The sequence below is a fragment of the Phoxinus phoxinus genome (genome assembly GCF_949152265.1).
Source record: "Phoxinus phoxinus genome assembly, chromosome: 14".
In the NCBI taxonomy this organism is placed as follows: Eukaryota; Metazoa; Chordata; class Actinopteri; order Cypriniformes; family Leuciscidae; genus Phoxinus; species Phoxinus phoxinus.
Window position 1 is genome coordinate 629,267 of NC_136889.1, and position 20,000 is coordinate 649,266.

Here is a 20,000-nt window from a genome sequence, read left to right on the forward strand (position 1 = left end):
TGTCTAACACTTGATGATGCTCTGTTAAGTCTTCGTCGTCGGTTAGGAACCTGGGTGTGTGTGTGTGTGTGTGTGTGTGTGCTCTTTGATACCAATCTTTCATTTGAAAGTCACGTGTCTAGTATCTGTAAAACCGCATTTTTCCATCTTAAAAATATATCTAAATTACGTCATATGCTTTCAATGAATAATGCAGAACAATTAGTTGATGCGTTTCATGAGCTCAAGGCTAGATTACTGTAATGCTCTACTGGGTGGTTGCCCTGCACGCTTAACAAACAAACTACAGCTAGTTCAAAAACGCAGCCGCTCGAGTTCTTACCAGAACCAGGAAGTATGACCATATTAGCCCCGTTCTGTCAACACTGCATTGGCTGCCTATTAAACATCGTATACATTTTTAAATATTGCTGATCACTTACAAAGCACTAAATGGTTTATCTCCGCAGTACTTGAGCGAGCTCTTAACCCATTATAGTCCTTCACGTCTACTGCCATCTCACAACTCCGGCCAGTTAATAATACCTAGAATATCAGAATCGACTGCTGGAAAACTCTGGAACAGTCTTTTTTTTGTATTCCGTGGTGGAAACAAACTTCCATAACAACCATTTGCATGAAATTTTTATATTTTACAAGCCACTCTTTTACTGTAATATAATCTATTTCAGATAAACGCCATATAAAAACACCCCTAAACTAAACATACAACCGAAACCAGTGCTTTCCCTCAGTCAGACGGCGCTGAGACGTGAACATACAGAAACGGACGTGATTGAGACGAGAGATGAAGTTTAATCGATAAAAATCAGATCATACTCCACATCTTCATATTTTCCCCATGAACACTCACCGGTAATACATAAAGATGAGGCCAGTACTACTGAGAGCACATTAACACACACATTATCATTAAATAAAGCATGACACACACACACACACACACACACACACACACACACACTGAATTAGATTAGGTACAGAGTCACAGAAGGACAGGAAGTGATGAAGCGTTTCTATGGAAACAGCCTTAAAGACGACCTGACCGTATAAAGAGGAAGACGATAGTGAGGATGCTCTTCTTCAGTTGCACGACTACACACTCGCACAGATCTCCGTTCCGGTGACGTCAGGCAGTCAGGTGTGTTGGATTACGCGGATGATCTTATTTCAGGTTGAGCTGCCACATTACACAGATTAAGAGCTTTATGCAGCATATTTCATTCATTTTTCCCCCTGAGGTCACAAACATAATCAGGAAAGATGTCCGTTTGCTGGAGTACGCACCGCATCTATCCCACGTACAGTATATATGAAGAAAAACTACGATTTAAGGCCAGACACTGCAGACAAACCCTGTTTCTTTACGTGCTGGTCAGTTATGAGCTCCATTCAGCTTCACGAGTGCTTATTTTATTGCACATATCTTGATTGTAATCAATAAACTAGGGAAATATGGTGATGTTTATTATTATAGTGCTGGGCAACGATTAATAGCATCCAAAATAAAAGTTTGTGTTGACATAATATATGTCTGTGTACTGTGTATAATTATTTTGTATATATAAATACACACGCATTTAAGAATATATTTTATATTATATATTTAAGAAATATTTGCATGTATATACTGTATATATATATATATATATATACATAATTTATATTATATATAAATAAAACACATTTTTCTTAAATATTTACATGCATGTGTGTGTGTATTTATATATAGAAAATAATATATCTTAAAAAAAATAAAGAAAATATGTTTTTACCAAATGCACCTTGCCTTAAAGGACAAGTTCGGTATTTTACACTTAAAGCCCTGTTTACAGATCGTATCTGATGAAATAGAACGGTTAAGATTAAAATTTGGACACATGCTGCTGTCGCGAGAATTTTAGGTTTATTTAGGACCTATTTTGCCAAACGTGTCACACCCGTGATTCTTCCGTTGAGAGCTTGAATAATAGACACTCAAGCGGCGGAGTAATACCGCACCTCACTCAGCACATTCAATACAAGTCATGGAGTTGGACAAACACTACGATAAAACCTGTTGGAAAGCATCTTTTTCAGCGATTTTTTTTGGGCCCGTATCAGTGAACACCCCTGACCACTCGGTGAGTTTCACGTCTTTGTAAACGAAAGTTTAATGTGTTTTAGGAAGGAATCTGCCAGTGGCCATAGACAACCATTGTGGGGGTGAGGGGGGGGAAGCGATATAAACCTAAAATTCTCGCGACAGCAGCATCTGTCCAAAGTTTAATCTTAACCGTTATATTTCATCAGATACGATCTGTAAACAGGGCTTTAAGTGTAAAATACCGAACTTGTCCTTTAAAAAAGCATGAGAAATCAGCCTGGTCCTCATTCACATGTGTGTGTGTGTGTGTGTGTGTGTGTGTGTGTGTGTGTGTGTGTGTGTGTGTGTGTGTGTGTGTGTGTGTGTGTGTGTGTGTTTATGTTCATGCACACGCCGAACACATACCAGAGGTTTACCAGAAACACATGTTCGATCTCCTGCAGGATCTCCAGCTCTCTGAAGACGTTGCGCACCTCGTCGCGCTCGATGCACTGCTGCTTGTTCATGTACTTCATGGCGTACATCTTCTCTGTGTCCCGCTTCTGCACGATGCACACCTGCACACACACACACACACAATGAGAGAGTTACCGAGACACAACGGCTCAGGCCGCATTAATGACATCAACATACATCATTATAGACTCGCGTCTGATATTAATAACCCGCTCGCTTCAACCGGCACAAAATGCCACGGGTCAGAGATCCTTCACGAACACAGAATCTGCATTACAAGCTCATTAAATGATAATCAAGAGTGTGTGTGTGTGTGTGAGAGACAGAGATAAAGGTCAAAACACAGTATGGACTGAAGCAGCACCAAATGAAAATATGATATCACTGCATATTTCACAATAGAGTTCATTTTACTGCAAATTCTGAGACATAAATACATATTTATATAATATGAAATAATATGTAATAAATAAACATTTAATTGTCTCAAAATTTGTTCTGAGCTCATATGACTAGATGAATGAATCTGTCATTGAATCATGTAAAGACAGCGATCGGTCAGAGGAGAACTGTGTTCAATGGGGAACAAAACACACACGTCAATAAATCATTCATTCAACAGATTTCTTTAAACAACATGGACTCCTTCAGGGGGAAAAACAAGTGAATCAAGGGCCCTATTGTAGCGCTCTGGAACGCAAGTATCAAACGCGAAACGCAAGTAACTCTGTGGGCGGATCCCGGCGCTGTTGCTATGATACCGGCGGATAAACGACTCTTGCGCCCGACGCAAATCTAAAATGTGTTGGTCTGAAGTCGCTTCATTACTCATAGCTGTGGTTTGGGCGTAACGTGAAATGTTGTTCACACGCTACATAATAGCCAAGCACGCGCCCTTCAAATAGCATCTGACTAACGCGCGGCGCCGCTGTCTTTAGACTGGGTTTCTCCTGGTCAGCGGCGGAGTTGTTTTCTGGAACTGCAGAATATCACCAGGGAACGTTTGCGCCGGAACACACTCCTCTTTACACTGAACCGCCCCCCCCCTCGAGCGCAAGTTCATTCCCTAATTTACCGACGTGCGTCTGTGGAGGGAAGAGTCCGCTGTGCGCGGGTGCAGAATAGGAATTATACATGCGGCGTGTACAGAGTCAATTGCGCTGGGGGCACGATACGGCCCAGAGAATCACACACTCAACCGATTCGTTCAGGAGAGTCATTGAATCATTCATTCAACAGTTTCGTTCAAAAGATTCATTTACTAACAAAACAAGTGAGTCATAGAATCACAGAGATTGATTCGATATAATCAGTCATTGGATTGATTGAATAACTCTTTATTTGGCTAAGTTTACTCTCTGTTCTTCATTCAGGCGTTCAGGTAAACTGAGCCACAGCGCGACTTCTAGAAACCGCCACGGATCCTGTGAGAGTCCAGAGGCGACGGTCAAGTCATTTCTCTGTCCGATTGAAACAAGCAAACAGAATAATCCAGTTGAAATGGCCCTGAGAGCGTCTCGTGGTAATGTTGTTTTCCTGAAGTGTAGAGCCTTTGAGCTCTCAGTGTTTCGCCCCACAGATCCTTCATTACATCCACTCTGACCCAGCGCTCGCAGAAGACTGAAACCTCCAATACAAGCCTGTCCGCAGGCTCCGATAACACAGATAAACAGAGCAAATATCAGCGAGGACAGCGTCCCGAACTCAGATCTAATCATCCGCTCAAACAACACACACACAACCAGCAGAAACCCGCGGAAATAAGATTCTTCTGAAACATTATACAGTTTAAAGTGCACAAAATCATATTTCCCTCAGTCTCGTTTTCCAGCACGAATATCTAAACATTCTTAAACCAAGATACATTTATGGAGAAGCTCTTGTTTAAAGAAAAATGTGATTTTAAGTTTAAAACAAGAACAAATATCTGCCAATGGAGTCAAATGGAAAACGAGAGTATTTTTCTGACTCCATTGGGAGATATTTGTTCTTGTTTTAAGACTAAACTCACTCAATTTTGACACATTATTATTACTCCAGTAAATGTATTTTGATTTAAGAATGTCTAGATATTCATACTGGGAAAAATGAGGCAAAATGAGCCGTGTAACGCTTGACATCAGAAACTCTCACTGGAAACATCGCTTCATCACAGAGCTGTTCTTCAACAATCTAATAAAGTTCACATTTATCTCTTATTCCAAACATGAATACACCGCATTAAACTCCCGCTGGCTGCTTTTCACAGTTCAATATTCATAACGAACACCTGTGATTGTGCTTGAACACACATTACACCGGCTGTGAAAGGTCAGCCGGCTCACGCTGGTCTTTCAGAGCAGAATCTGGCTCTGGGAAACATCATAATGTCGGCTGTCGTCATCCGAGCGGATCGAGAGCCGCACACACACACACACACACACACACACATCTCAGCACATCACGTTCTGTGTGCATGTTTACAGACACTGTGGAATCAGTGTTGAGCGTCCAGATGAGAAATCCTGCACATCAACTATAACACGACAGGAGACACCCGAAAAACTAGAGCATCGTGCAAAAGTTCATTTATTTGTAACTAATATATTATATAGACTCATTACATGCAAAGTGAGATATTTCAAGCCTTTCTTTGTTATAATTTTGATGATTATGGCTTACAGCTTATGAAAACCTTTTCACAATATTCTAATTTTGAGTTTGGGGTTTTCATAAGCTGTAAGCCATAATCATCAAAATTATAATAAATAAAGGCTTGAAATATCTCACTTTGCATGTAATGAGTCTATATAATATATTAGTGTCTCCTGTACGTGTGTAATGTGTAACGTGTACAGTAGAGGCCAAAAGTGATGAGAATTGACATCTTCACCCTTTGAATGCGTCACATATTTTATATTCATATTGCGTAGTTCTGCTTGGAGTTCTCTCTCTCTCTTTTATTGTGATAATAACACAATGGAAACATGCCAAATTTTGGCCGTAAAAATAAATTATGATTACATGCAAAAACAAGAGAGAACCAACCAAACATTAATAACTGATTATGTTGTAGTCAATGCATATTCTTTGTTTTTTTATGCATTTTTTGTGCATATACCGTAGTCAAATAAAACCTGTAGCTGTAGTTTTTGACAAATAATATATAGCAAATACCTAAACCAAGTTTAACGCTTCTCTCATATTTAAAATTATAAAATATTTTCCTCATGTTTTGATGGTTTAATCACACGTGTATCACCCTCCAGACACTACTGTACACTAAGTTTGGAATAATTAAGATTTAGTAGTTGCGAGTCGATTGTTTTATTTGTGAAAATGATGAACATGCAAAAACAAGAGAGAACCAAACAAACATTAATAACTGATTATGTTGTAGTCAATGCATATTTTTATTTTTTTAATGCATTGTTTGTGCATATAAAATAAAACCTGTAGCTTGTCATATAGTAAATACCTTAATCAAGTTTAGTGCTTCTCTCATATTTAAAATATTATATAATATATTAAATTATGATGGCTTAGTCAAACTTGCTTCTCCTCCAGACACTCCTGTACACTAAACGTTTGGAATAATTAAGATATCATAATGTTATATCATAAAGTCTTTTCTGCTCACCAAGCATTTCAAATGTGAAATATTATTCCACTTCACAACAGCTGTTTTCTGTGTGAATATATTGTAAAATGTCATTTATTTCTGCATTTTCAGCAGCCATCACTTCAGTTCAGTGACGCTTCGTTACAAACTCATGAAGCACATATGATAAACTCCAGAGTTTCTGTCAGCTACGTCTCCACTGAAGAGTTTTGATGAGCGTTTATAGGGACCAGAACCTCCGTCAGCTGCTTCATCCTCATCCCTGCAGCTTCTTGCAGTGAGAAGCAGACAGACACCGAGAGAGAGAGGGGAGGAGAGACGAGGACAGAAGCACAAAGAGTCTTTTCTCTCACAGTGACGGATGTAAAGACACTTCAAACCCCGGCGTTTCTGGACTGAACTCTGATGAACGCTACACCTCACATTGTCCACACTGCTGCTGGAATGACACCTTATTAACGAATCACCGCAGCCTCTGCCAAAACCATCAAATTAAATGTGATATGCTTCCTTTCTTTTTGCTCGGCCGTTCTGTAATTATCTTATTTTGGTGGAGACTATGGGAACCATGGTTACCATTTTTGGTAAGAATCCTAATGAGGAAAAATGACTTCCCTCTCCTAGACAGCGATGTCAATCTTTATAAAGCAACATTTCATTATCAACAGAATATCTCAGCACATGACTACTATGATGACACACGACGAGGATCATGGCTGTAGCCTTTCTGAGAGACGATGGATAATTCATCTCAGACCTTGAAAATAAATTGTGAACAAACAAGTGTATTCTATGACAAGCTTATTTCATGGCACTCAGTATGTATTTTTAATAATGATAAAATGGTGATTGGCTGTGATTTGAGATTTTAGAGCACAGCAGGAAGAAAACTAAAACCAGGTTTGTCGCATTTCGTGGAAAGACAGCACTATTGCATACAGAAAAGCCTGAAGGCCAGAAATCTGCTTATTTTTCGACCCTCTTGGAAGAAAACAAACACAGCCCTAGGTATTTATTTGACAGTGACTAAATTATTGAGAAATAAAGCTGTTTCCAAACAGCACAGCACTTTGTGAACTACTTTGCTTGCTAGATTGATTTATATAAATTGAATTATAAATAATTATAACCATCTACTACAGTATTGCATCATTGTAGTCTCCCTGAGGAAAGAATTTAATTCATTCATTACTATAGGAGAGGAAGAATTGTCTAAACTCGTCAAATCATCTAAATCGACAACGTGCATGTTAGACCCTATACCGACTAAGCTGCTGAAAGAGATGCTTCCAGATGTCATAGATCCTCTTCTTAATATCATTCATTCATCTTTTGTCTCTAGGATACGTACCAAAAACCTTTAAGCTAGCTATGATTAAACCACTTGTTAAAAAAACGCAACTTGATCCTACAAAACTAGTCAATTACAGGCCGATCTCTAATCTGCCTTTTCTGTCAAAGATATTAGAAAAAGCAGTATCCTCACAACTGTGTTCCTTTCTAGAAAGAAATGATATCTGTGAGAATTTCCAGTCCGGATTTAGACCGTACCATAGTACCGAGACAGCTCTCGTTAGAGTCACACATGATTTGCTCTTATCATCCGATCGTGGTTGTGTCTCTCTATTAGTATTACTGGATCTTAGTGCTGCATTTGACACCATTGACCACAACATCCTTTTAAATAGACTCGAACATTATGTTGGCATTAGTGGAATTGCACTAGCATGGTTTAAATCATACTTATCTGACCGTTATCAGTTTGTAGCAGTAAATGAAGAGATGTCTTATCATAGTTTAGTATGGCATACCACAAGGCTCAGTACTAGGACCGTCACCGTAACCCTAAAACCACTGTTAAAACTAAAGAAAATATGAAGGATGCAATACTACTCTATAGGTACTTAAGATTAACATGAGATTGGCAGAAACTGTGTGTTATGTACCCTTTATAACTTTGAAAACTCGTTGTTTTTACAGTGTAGATGAATGATCCGTGTCACTTTCTCGTGAGAACACACAGCTTTCTCTACTCATAAAGCGTGTCGGGTATAAGATGCAGTGTTTTATGTAACACTGCATAATGTGTCGGTCGCGTTATCAATGCGGAGCCGCTGGGGTTTGCAGAGTGTCTTTACTTTTTAAGCTTTTTCTATTCCCATGACTCTGATATATTTAGCTGCTCTATCCATTGTTGTCACAACGCTTCTGGTAGGCCCGACCCAGCCGAGAGAAACAAGAGTGTTCTGTTCAATCTACAGGAGACTCGAATCAAAAGTGTTGGGTTTCTGGGTCACACAACTGCTGAGACGACAAGACGGCTCACGGATATAAAACCTGGAGAAAAACATCCGTCGGCCCACTATTGCAGTCTTACACTCTGAAAAATAAAGGTTTTGATGTTAAATTAACCATTTTAATCATATGTAGAGACTTTATGTAAGAATCTTCCTCAGTGTTTTCCTTCTCGTTTTCCAGCACAAATATCTAAACATTCTTAATTCAAGATACATTTACTGGAGAAGAAGCAGAATGACTGAAGATATTAAGTCTTGTTTTCTGAAAAATGTATCAAAATTAAGTGACTTCATTCTTAAAACAAGAACAAATATCTGCCAGTGGAAAATAAAAGGGAAAGCAAGACTTTCTCTGACTCCCTTGGCAGATATTTGTTCTTGTTTTGGGTTTAAAGTCGCTTAATGTTGACATTTTTCCGACAACACTTGTAATTATTTGCATCTCCAGTAAATGTATTTATATATTTGTACTGGAAAACAAGACAGAAATACTGAGGTAGAACATCATTTTTTGTGTGATGTGAATGGGAGGATTGGATGGATGTTAAAAGGCTCTTAGACTATCGAGGCCTGTAAGAATGTATTTCAATCCTAACAAAGCCTCTAGTCTCCAAACAGACTCTTTATACCAGAATAATATTTCCTCATGAATTTCGAAAATTGCCAGTGAGATTTAGGGAATTGGATTGGATTGAAACATCTGACTTGGAACAAGCACCGTGTTTTTTCTCTGAATTACGACACTGAGCGCTGATGTTTCCAAACACTGAGGAGTCTGGGAGTGACACAGAGAAATAATTTCCTCTTATGTAAATTTGTTTTCTCTCCATCTTTAGTGACGCGGGGCGGGAAATGAAAGCACACGGCCAGCACTTACAACACAAATAGCAGAACGCATCATTCATCCGGCATCTGAACATCGCATCTGCGCTCGCAGAGAGGCCTGCAACTGGCTGGAAATTAAAAATTAAAAGGGCAGAAGTGCAGATGAAAAAAAGATGGAGACAAAGACGGAGAGAAGAACATGTTGAAGGCTTTATTTGCAAAAAGCAACAGCCTTCAAAATACAGAGAGAGAGAGAGAGAGAGAGAGAGAGAGAGAGAGAGAGAGAGAGAGAGAGAGAGACAGAGACAGAGACAGAGAGAGAGAGAGAGAGAGAGAGAGAGAGAGAGAGAGAGAGAGAGAGAGAATGAGAACCCTTTTTCCCTTTAACTGATCTCTTATTTTTTTTATTGTGATATATTTATGTATATATATATATATATATATATGTGTGACCCTGGACCACAAACCCAGTCTGGAGCCGCACGGGTATATCTGGCAATAGCAAATATACATTGTATGGGTCAAAATTATATATTTTTCTTTTATGCCAAAAATCATGAGGATATTAAGATCATGTTCCATGAAGATATTTAGTAAATGTCCTACCGTAAATATATAAAACATGTATTTTTGTGAGTGAATGCAGCACAATCGTGAACATAAATGCACAACTTTAAAGGAGATTTTCTCAATGTTTACATTTTTTTGCTCCTCAGATTCCAGATTTTCAATAGTTGTATCTATCAATGAAAATATTATTTATTCAGCTTTCAGATGATGTATAAATCTCAAATTGACCCATGTGACTGGTTTTGTTGTCCAGGGTCCTATATGGAAATATTTTTTCCCTCCCTTTTATTTATCTATATGTTTGTATATGTATATTGCTTTGGCAATATTGTGCTATTTTACACAGTCATCCCAATAAAAGCTTAGAGAGAGAGAGAGAGAGAGAGAGAGAGAGAGAGAGAGAGAGAGAGAGAGAGAGAGAGAGAGAGAGAGAGAGAGAGAATAGCTATCAACCCACACACACAAACTGAGAAACCGAACAATTAAAGAGAAGAATGATTGTGGGCTGAGGGATTGATTCAGACGAGCTCGTGTGAGGACAGGAGACGGAAGAGATGAATTAATCTCTGGTTTCATAAACACAAGCTGATGTTTCTCAGCACTGAACATCACTGATGCAGAAGAGCTTCATTCATGACCACAGCAGCGTGACTGATGACATGTGAATGAGCGACACAAAACTAGGGCTGATCTAGTTATAGTTATATGACATCATCATCCTCATCCTCATCCTCATCATCATCATCATCATCATCTTCATCATCATCATCATAGATGAAAACGTTTTTTTCCATTTCAAAATTTCACCATTCAATTCAATTTTAATTCACAGGCTTGCGATTCAATTCAGACTTCAATTTCGATTCAGTATTGATTCATTTGGATGTATCAGATACATCGACTATCGAGTGTATAGACACTGAAAGGCTTTTCTGAGGTAAATGTGACATTATTATTCTCCAGCTGTTTAACTGACGGTTGAAACACTAATTTATGGATTAATAGTAAAAATGAATCAACTATGCTGGTTAAAATGAACCCAACATGTGTTCTGTTCTATATTTACCCAGCCCTTGGGTTGAAAGCATCCCACATTGGGTTGTTTATAACCCAGTGTTTCCAGAGTACAGCTCCTCCCAGTTCAACATTCACAATTTAGGATGAATTCAGTCCTCAGACTAATCAGCTCCTCTTCTAATGAGTTCTGATTTGTTGTGTTCTAGATGCCATTGAAAAAAAGAATCTAAGATTGCACTTGAAATCAAGCTGCTCCTTGAAGATCTTATAAAGTCCCGTATGAAAGGCTTTGAGCCGGTGCGGGTCACACAGAAAGGAAAGCGATTGTCCCGTTGCTCTGGAACGGCTCGTGTCATTACAATCTCACCGCGACTGGGAAATATAATCCTGACGGCCTCCGGCTGAGCGTCTCCACAGGAGTGTGTCCCGTCACACACACACACACACACACACCTCACGACAGCACTCAGATGCCAGCCGGGAAACAAACGCCCTCAGACCGGCTCAATCTCACACACACACACACACACACACACACACACACACACACACACACACACACACACACACACACACACACACACACACACACACACACACACACACACACACACACACACACACACACACACACCCACACACACACACACACACACACACACACACACACACACACACACAGTCGAACGTTATAAACCTCATTATCACAAGTGTTTGTTATTAAAATCACATTCTGCTTTGCATTTCGCAATACAGATCAATTCTGTTCATTGCAGTCAAAACTGCTAAAATTATGTTCTTCTTCCTCAGTGTTTCTGTGTTTCTGTCTTGTTATACAGCACAAATATCCAAACATTCTTACAGTTTTTTTACAGTCGCTAGGACACATTTCTCAATACTTAGGTCACTTTTTCAAAACTCTTCAACACTCAGCCAACACACACACTTTATCACCCACAAAACAATGACCTAAAAACACTAAAACGTGAGTCTGGAGTCTAACGCTCTCAAATCAGCATCAGTCCGCGTCTAACACACGAGTCTGGAGTCTAACGCTCTCAAATCAGCATCAGTCCGCGTCTAACACTCGAGTCTGGAGTCTAACGCTCTCAAATTAGCATCAGTCCGCGTCTAACACACGAGTCTGGAGTCTAACGCTCTCAAATCAGCATCAGTCCACGCCTAACACTCGAGTCTGGAGTCTAACGCTCTCAAATCAGCATCAGTCCGCATCTAACACTCGAGTCTGGAGTCTAACGCTCTCAAATCAGCATCAGTCCGCGTCTAACACTCGAGTCTGGAGTCTAACGCTCTCAAATCAGCATCAGTCCGCGTCTAACACACGAGTCTGGAGTCTAGCGGTCTCAAATCACCATCAGTCAACGTCTAACACACGAGTCTGGAGTCTAACGCTCTCAAATCAGCATCAGTCCGCGTCTAACACACGAGTCTGGAGTCTAACGCTCTCAAATCAGCATCAGTCCGCGTCTAACACACGAGTCTGGAGTCTAACGCTCTCAAATCAGCATCAGTCCGCGTCTAACACTCGAGTCTGGAGTCTAACGCTCTCAAATCAGCATCAGTCTGCATCTAACACGCGAGTCTGGAATCTAACGCTCTCAAATCAGCATCAGTACGCGTCTAACACACGAATCTGGAGTCTAACGCTCTCAAATCAGCATCAGTCCTCGTCTAACACTCGAGTCTGGAGTCTAACGCTCTTAAATCAGCATCAGTCCGCGTCTAACACGCGAATCTGGAGTCTAACGCTCTCAAATCAGCATCAGTCCTCGTCTAACACTCAAGTCTGGAGTCTAACGCTCTCAAATCAGCATCAGTCCGCATCTAACACTCGAGTCTGGAGTCTAGCGCTCTCAAATCAGCATCAGTCCGCGTCTAACACTCGAGTCTGGAGTCTAACGCTCTCAAATCAGCATCAGTCCTCGTCTAACACTCGAGTCTGGAGTCTAACGCTCTCAAATCAGCATCAGTCCGCGTCTAACACTCGAGTCTGGAGTCCAACGCTCTCAAATCAGCATCAGTCTGCATCTAACACGCGAGTCTGGAGTCTAACGCTCTCAAATCAGCATCAGTCCGCGTCTAACACTCGAGTCTGGAGTCTAACGCTCTCAAATCAGCATCAGTCCACGTCTAACACTCGAGTCTGGAGTCTACCGCTCTCAAATCAGCATCAGTCCGCGTCTAACACTCGAGTCTGGAGTCTAACGCTCTCAAATCAGCATCAGTCCGCGTTTAAAACCCGAGTCTGGAGTCTACGCTCTCAAATCAGCATCAGTCCACGTCTAACACGCGAGTCTGGAGTCTAACGCTCTCAAATCAGCATCAGTCTGCGTCTAACACTCGAGTCTGGAGTCTAACGCTCTCAAATCAGCATCAGTCCGCGTCTAACACTCGAGTCTGGAGTCTAACGCTCTCAAATCAGCATCAGTCCGCGTCTAACACTCGAGTCTGGAGTCTAACGCTCTCAAATCAGCATCAGTCCGCGTCTAACACTCGAGTCTGGAGTCTAACGCTCTCAAATCAGCATCAGTCCGCGTTTAACACCCGAGTCTGGAGTCTACGCTCTCAAATCAGCATCAGTCCACGTCTAACACGCGAATCTGGAGTCTAACGCTCTCAAATCAGCATCAGTCCGCGTCTAACATGCGAATCTGGAGTCTAACGCTCTCAAATCAGCATCAGTCCGCGTCTAACACGTGAGTCTGGAGTCTAACGCTCTCAAATCAGCATCAGTCCACGTCTAACACGCGAGTCTGGAGTCTAACGCTCTCAAATCAGCATCAGTCCGCATCTAACACTTGAGTCTGGAGTCTAACGCTCTCAAATCAGCATCAGTCCACGTCTAACATGCGAGTCTGGAGTCTAACGCTCTCAAATCAGCATCAGTCCGCATCTAACACTTGAGTCTGGAGTCTAACGCTCTCAAATCAGCATCAGTCCACGTCCTGGAGTCTAACGCTCTCAAATCAGCATCAGTCCGCATCTAACACTCGAGTCTGGAGTCTAACGCTCTCAAATCAGCATCAGTCCGCATCTAACACGCGAGTCTGGAGTCTAACGCTCTCAAATCAGCATCAGTCCGCCTCTAACACGCGAATCTGGAGTCTAACGCTCTCAAATCAGCATCAGTCCGCGTCTAATACGCGAGTCTGGAGTCTAACGCTCTCAAATCAGCATCAGTCCGCGTCTAACACTCGAGTCTGGAGTCTAACGCTCTCAAATCAGCATCAGTCCGCGTTTAACACCCGAGTCTGGAGTCTACGCTCTCAAATCAGCATCAGTCCACGTCTAACACGCGAATCTGGAGTCTAACGCTCTCAAATCAGCATCAGTCCGCGTCTAACATGCGAATCTGGAGTCTAACGCTCTCAAATCAGCATCAGTCCGCGTCTAACACGTGAGTCTGGAGTCTAACGCTCTCAAATCAGCATCAGTCCACGTCTAACACGCGAGTCTGGAGTCTAACGCTCTCAAATCAGCATCAGTCCGCATCTAACACTTGAGTCTGGAGTCTAACGCTCTCAAATCAGCATCAGTCCACGTCTAACATGCGAGTCTGGAGTCTAACGCTCTCAAATCAGCATCAGTCCGCATCTAACACTTGAGTCTGGAGTCTAACGCTCTCAAATCAGCATCAGTCCACGTCCTGGAGTCTAACGCTCTCAAATCAGCATCAGTCCGCATCTAACACTCGAGTCTGGAGTCTAACGCTCTCAAATCAGCATCAGTCCGCATCTAACACGCGAGTCTGGAGTCTAACGCTCTCAAATCAGCATCAGTCCGCCTCTAACACGCGAATCTGGAGTCTAACGCTCTCAAATCAGCATCAGTCCGCGTCTAATACGCGAGTCTGGAGTCTAACGCTCTCAAATCAGCATCAGTCCACGTCTAACACGCGAGTCTGGAGTCTAACGCTCTCAAATCAGCATCAGTCCACGTCTAACACGCGAGTCTGGAGTCTAACGCTCTCAAATCAGCATCAGTCCGAATCTAACACTCGAGTCTGGAGTCTAACGCTCTCAAATCAGCATCAGTCCGCGTCTAACACTCGAGTCTGGAGTCTAACGCTCTCAAATCAGCATCAGTCCACGTCTAACACTCGAGTCTGGAGTCTAACGCTCTCAAATCAGCATCAGTCCGCATCTAACACTCGAGTCTGGAGTCTAACGCTCTCAAATCAGCATCAGTCCGCGTCTAACACTGGAGTCTGGAGTCTAACGCTCTCAAATCAGCATCAGTCTGCGTCTAACACGCGAGTCTGGAGTCTAACGCTCTCAAATCAGCATCAGTCTGTGTCTAACACGCGAGTCTGGAGTCTAACGCTCTCAAATCACCATCAGTCAACGTCTAACATGCGAATCTGGAGTCTAACGCTCTCAAATCAGCATCAGTCCGCGTCTAACACGTGAGTCTGGAGTCTAACGCTCTCAAATCAGCATCAGTCCACGTCTAACACGCGAGTCTGGAGTCTAACGCTCTCAAATCAGCATCAGTCCGCATCTAACACTTGAGTCTGGAGTCTAACGCTCTCAAATCAGCATCAGTCCACGTCTAACATGCGAGTCTGGAGTCTAACGCTCTCAAATCAGCATCAGTCCGCATCTAACACTTGAGTCTGGAGTCTAACGCTCTCAAATCAGCATCAGTCCGCGTCTAACACATGAGTCCGGAGTCTAACGCTCTCAAATCAGCATCAGTCCACGTCCTGGAGTCTAACGCTCTCAAATCAGCATCAGTCCGCATCTAACACTCGAGTCTGGAGTCTAACGCTCTCAAATCAGCATCAGTCCGCATCTAACACGCGAGTCTGGAGTCTAACGCTCTCAAATCAGCATCAGTCCGCCTCTAACACGCGAATCTGGAGTCTAACGCTCTCAAATCAGCATCAGTCCGCGTCTAATACGCGAGTCTGGAGTCTAACGCTCTCAAATCAGCATCAGTCCACGTCTAACACGCGAGTCTGGAGTCTAACGCTCTCAAATCAGCATCAGTCCACGTCTAACACGCGAGTCTGGAGTCTAACGCTCTCAAATCAGCATCAGTCCGAATCTAACACTCAAGTCTGGAGTCTAACGCTCTCAAATCAGCATCAGTCCGCGTCTAACACTCGAGTCTGGAGTCTAACGCTCTCAAATCAGCATCAGTCCACGTCTAACACTCGAGTCTGGAGTCTAACGCTCTCAAATCAGCATCAGTCCGCATCTAACACTCGAGTCTGGAGTCTAACGCTCTCAAATCAGCATCAGTCCGCGTCTAACACTGGAGTCTGGAGTCTAACGCTCTCAAATCAGCATCAGTCTGCGTCTAACACGCGAGTCTGGAGTCTAACGCTCTCAAATCAGCATCAGTCTGTGTCTAACACGCGAGTCTGGAGTCTAACGCTCTCAAATCACCATCAGTCAACGTCTAACACGCGAGTCTGGAGTCTAACGCTCTCAAATCAGCATCAGTCCACGTCTAACACGCGAGTCTGGAGTCTAGCGCTCTCAAATCAGCATCAGTCCGCGTCTAACACTCGAGTCTGGAGTCAAACGCTCTCAAATCAGCATCAGTCCGCGTCTAACACCTCGAGTCTGGAGTCTAACGCTCTCAAATCAGCATCAGTCCGCGTCTAACACGCGAGTCTGGAGTCTAACGCTCTCAAATCAGCATCAGTCCGCGTCTAACACGCGAGTCTGGAGTCTAACGCTCTCAAATCAGCATTAGTCCGCGTCTAACACTCGAGTCTGGAGTCTAACGCTCTCAAATCAGCATCAGTCTGTGTCTAACACTCGAGTCTGGAGTCTAATGCTCTCAAATCACCATCAGTCAACGTCTAACACGCGAGTCTGGAGTCTAGCGCTCTCAAATCAGCATCAGTCCGCGTCTAACACGCGAGTCTGGAGTCAAACGCTCTCAAATCAGCATCAGTCCGTGTCTAACACTCGAGTCTGGAGTCTAACGCTCTCAAATCAGCATCAGTCCGCGTCTAACACTCGAGTCTGGAGTCTAACGCTCTCAAATCAGCATTAGTCCGCGTCTAACACGCGAGTCTGGAGTCTAACGCTCTCAAATCACCATCAGTCCGCCTCTAACACGCGAATCTGGAGTCTAACGCTCTCAAATCACCATCAGTCCGCCTCTAACACGCGAGTCTGGAGTCTAACGCTCTCAAATCACCATCAGTCCGCCTCTAACACGCGAGTCTGGAGTCTAACGCTCTCAAATCAGCATTAGTCCGCGTCTAACACGCGAGTCTGGAGTCTAACGCTCTCAAATCAGCATCAGTCCGCGTCTAACACTCGAGTCTGGAGTCTAACGCTCTCAGATCAGCATCAGTCCGCGTCTAACACTCGAGTCTGGAGTCTAACGCTCTCAAATCAGCATCAGTCCGCGTCTAACACTCGAGTCTGGAGTCTAACGCTCTCAAATCAGCATCAGTCCGCGTCTAACACTCGAGTCTGGAGTCTAACGCGGCTGACACTTTCAAATCAGCAAATTTTACTTCTAGTTACTAGGCAACCATACATCCCATTAATCTCCAAATTACATAAAATGCAATTAGCCACATACCCGTCATGCATGCACAATGTGGTGAGTGTTCAGCATGGGAATATGAAGTTATAGCCGTTCAAACAGGCATTAATAATGACAGAAGCAATGGCAAGTTAATGGGATAAAAACACTCTCCAATTAAACGCACGACGTGTTCCTCGTCACATTCTCAGAACGAGCGCGAGCATAAATGATGTTTTCTCCAGTTATTAGTGGCTGTGTGTGTGATGAGACACATGTATCATATTCAGTCGCACACGCACACGCACACACACACTGTACTGACAGCAACACCGCTGCATATTAAAGCTGCTCTTCCTCGAGAGAAGATTAAAGAACGTTTTTTATTCTGTGTAAAGCTGAAATTATGACAATTTTGATTAATCATTTTAACTGACATCATCTAACATTTTATGTTAATTTTGAACATGTCATCATTTTGACACTGGTCAATTTCAACAATGTACTGTATATATAATTTAGACAAATTATGACAGTCGAATTTCTGACATAAAATGTTGAAATTATGACATAAGATTTTTCGAAATAATGACAAATTTGAAATTATGACTTTTGAAATTATGGCAGTCGAAATTGACAAATTCTCGAAATTATGACAAAAAAAATTTAAATTATAAAAAAAAATTAAATTATAACAAAGTTGAAATTGTGAAAGTCAAAATAGACAATGTCAAAACTACGACAAAGTTAAAATTATGACAGTCAAAATTATGACATATGATGTTGAAATTATGGCAGTTAAATATTAAGAAATTGTCGAAATTATGACAAAAAGTAAAAATTATGAGAATACATTTTTTTAATTATGAGATAAAATGTTGAAATTATGAGGAAATTAAGTAAAAATGATGACGTCAAACTATTTTTTTTGACAAAAACTGAGATAAAAGTTTAAATTGATGTAAAAATGAATATACATTATATCATTTTACTTGTATGAAAATATGAAGCGTATAGAGTAGATGCGGCAGAAAGTGAAGAGAGAGAGCAGATTACTGTAAACACATCGATCAGCAGAACTGAAGCCGTCACTCATATTTCTCTGGTTATTGCTCTCATGAAGAGAGGCTGAAAAGGGTCTGGAGGAGATCATAACTCATGCAGATGATGATTTATGATGGACTTCAGAAAGAGGAAGATCTGAGTCTGATCCCACAGTCGGGCCACAGATGAGGAACTCACGTGATCACAGGAATAAATCACATTTACTTAAAATTACTTTGGTATCATGTGACATAAAAATGTGACTTTATGTCATAAAAAACATAGACACTGTAAAGTAAAGATGGATGACTGGATTTACTCCGAGATTCTGACGGATCGTGTCGTTCTCGGGTCGTTCAGAGGATAAATCTCACACGACACACGCGCCGCAAATTAATTAACCACAACGGTCCAGATTAATGGAAAAATTAATTTGTAATTACTTAAGGCCTTCTTAAGCGGTAAATCTCGGCGCGGCCGGGTTTCAGATAAGAAGAGCGCTGGGTAATTACAGAAGCAGAATTACCCAGGGGGCCGAGCGACTGTGGCGTTCTTACTGTACTTACTGTAGGTCACGTGACACCCGTCGGCTCGTCTCATCATCTGCTCATTAGCTCGTTTGTAATCTTACCTTCCCAAAACTCCCTTTCCCAATGGCTCGCAGGATCTGGAAGTGGTCGAAGCTCACTGCAGAGGAAAGAAGAAGAAGATTCATAAAGTTTATTACGTTACAACATCAATTCTGTCGTTTATCCTCCGTCATGCTGATAACGGCTCAATTACAACACTCGAAATCATGACAGAAAATATCAAAATTATGACAAACTCGAAATAATGACAACATTATGACAGTCAAAATTATATGATTGTCATAATTTCAACATTTTATGTCATTATTCTGACTGTCAATTTCAATATTGATATCTAAATGATATATTAAATCAAAATTATGACAATTTTGACTAATCATTTCAATCTTTTATACATTTTATATTAAGTTTGACTTCATAATTTAGACATTTGGTCAATTTCAACAATGTATATATAATTCTGACATTGTATAACAGTTGAAATTATGACAAAACATTTCTAAATTTTAAAATTAAAATTATGACATTTCAAATTGACTAAATTATGACATGAAATGTAAAAATTATGACAAAGTTGAAATTATGAACATTTTCACAAGTGTTAATTTTGACTTATCATAATTTAGAATTTGGTCAATTTAAAAAAATTTATATATAATTTAAACATTTTATGACAGCCAAAATGATGACATAAAATGTTGAAATTTATGGCAACTGAAATTATGACAAAATTATGACATGTTGAAATTATGAAAATAAAAAGTCAAAATTATTACATACTACGTTGAAATTATCACAAATTGAAATTGACAAGTCAAAAAAATGATGACAAAAACTGAGATAAAAGTTTAAATTGACGTCAAATTTATGACAAAATAATTTTACACAATTTTGACTTTGAAAAGTTAAAATTATGACATACTAAGACGATATTGACTTCAGTAAAAATGATGTAAAATTATCACTTTTATGTCATAATTATGATTTTCCAAAGCATG

The 20,000-nt window shown here is 41.1% G+C and overlaps 1 protein-coding gene across 1 annotated transcript in view; it reads right to left on the reverse strand.

The window, feature by feature from the left end:
- stk32c (serine/threonine kinase 32C) overlaps nucleotides 1-20,000 on the reverse strand; it is a 100,806-nt gene that overhangs the window by 34,569 nt on the left and 46,237 nt on the right. The window contains exons 2-3 of the mRNA XM_079635777.1: nucleotides 19,044-19,099; nucleotides 2,492-2,643 (exon numbers count right to left, since the gene is read on the reverse strand). Coding sequence (XP_079491903.1) covers nucleotides 2,492-2,643; nucleotides 19,044-19,099 — 208 coding nt within the window. The remainder of the gene's footprint in view (nucleotides 1-2,491; nucleotides 2,644-19,043; nucleotides 19,100-20,000) is intronic.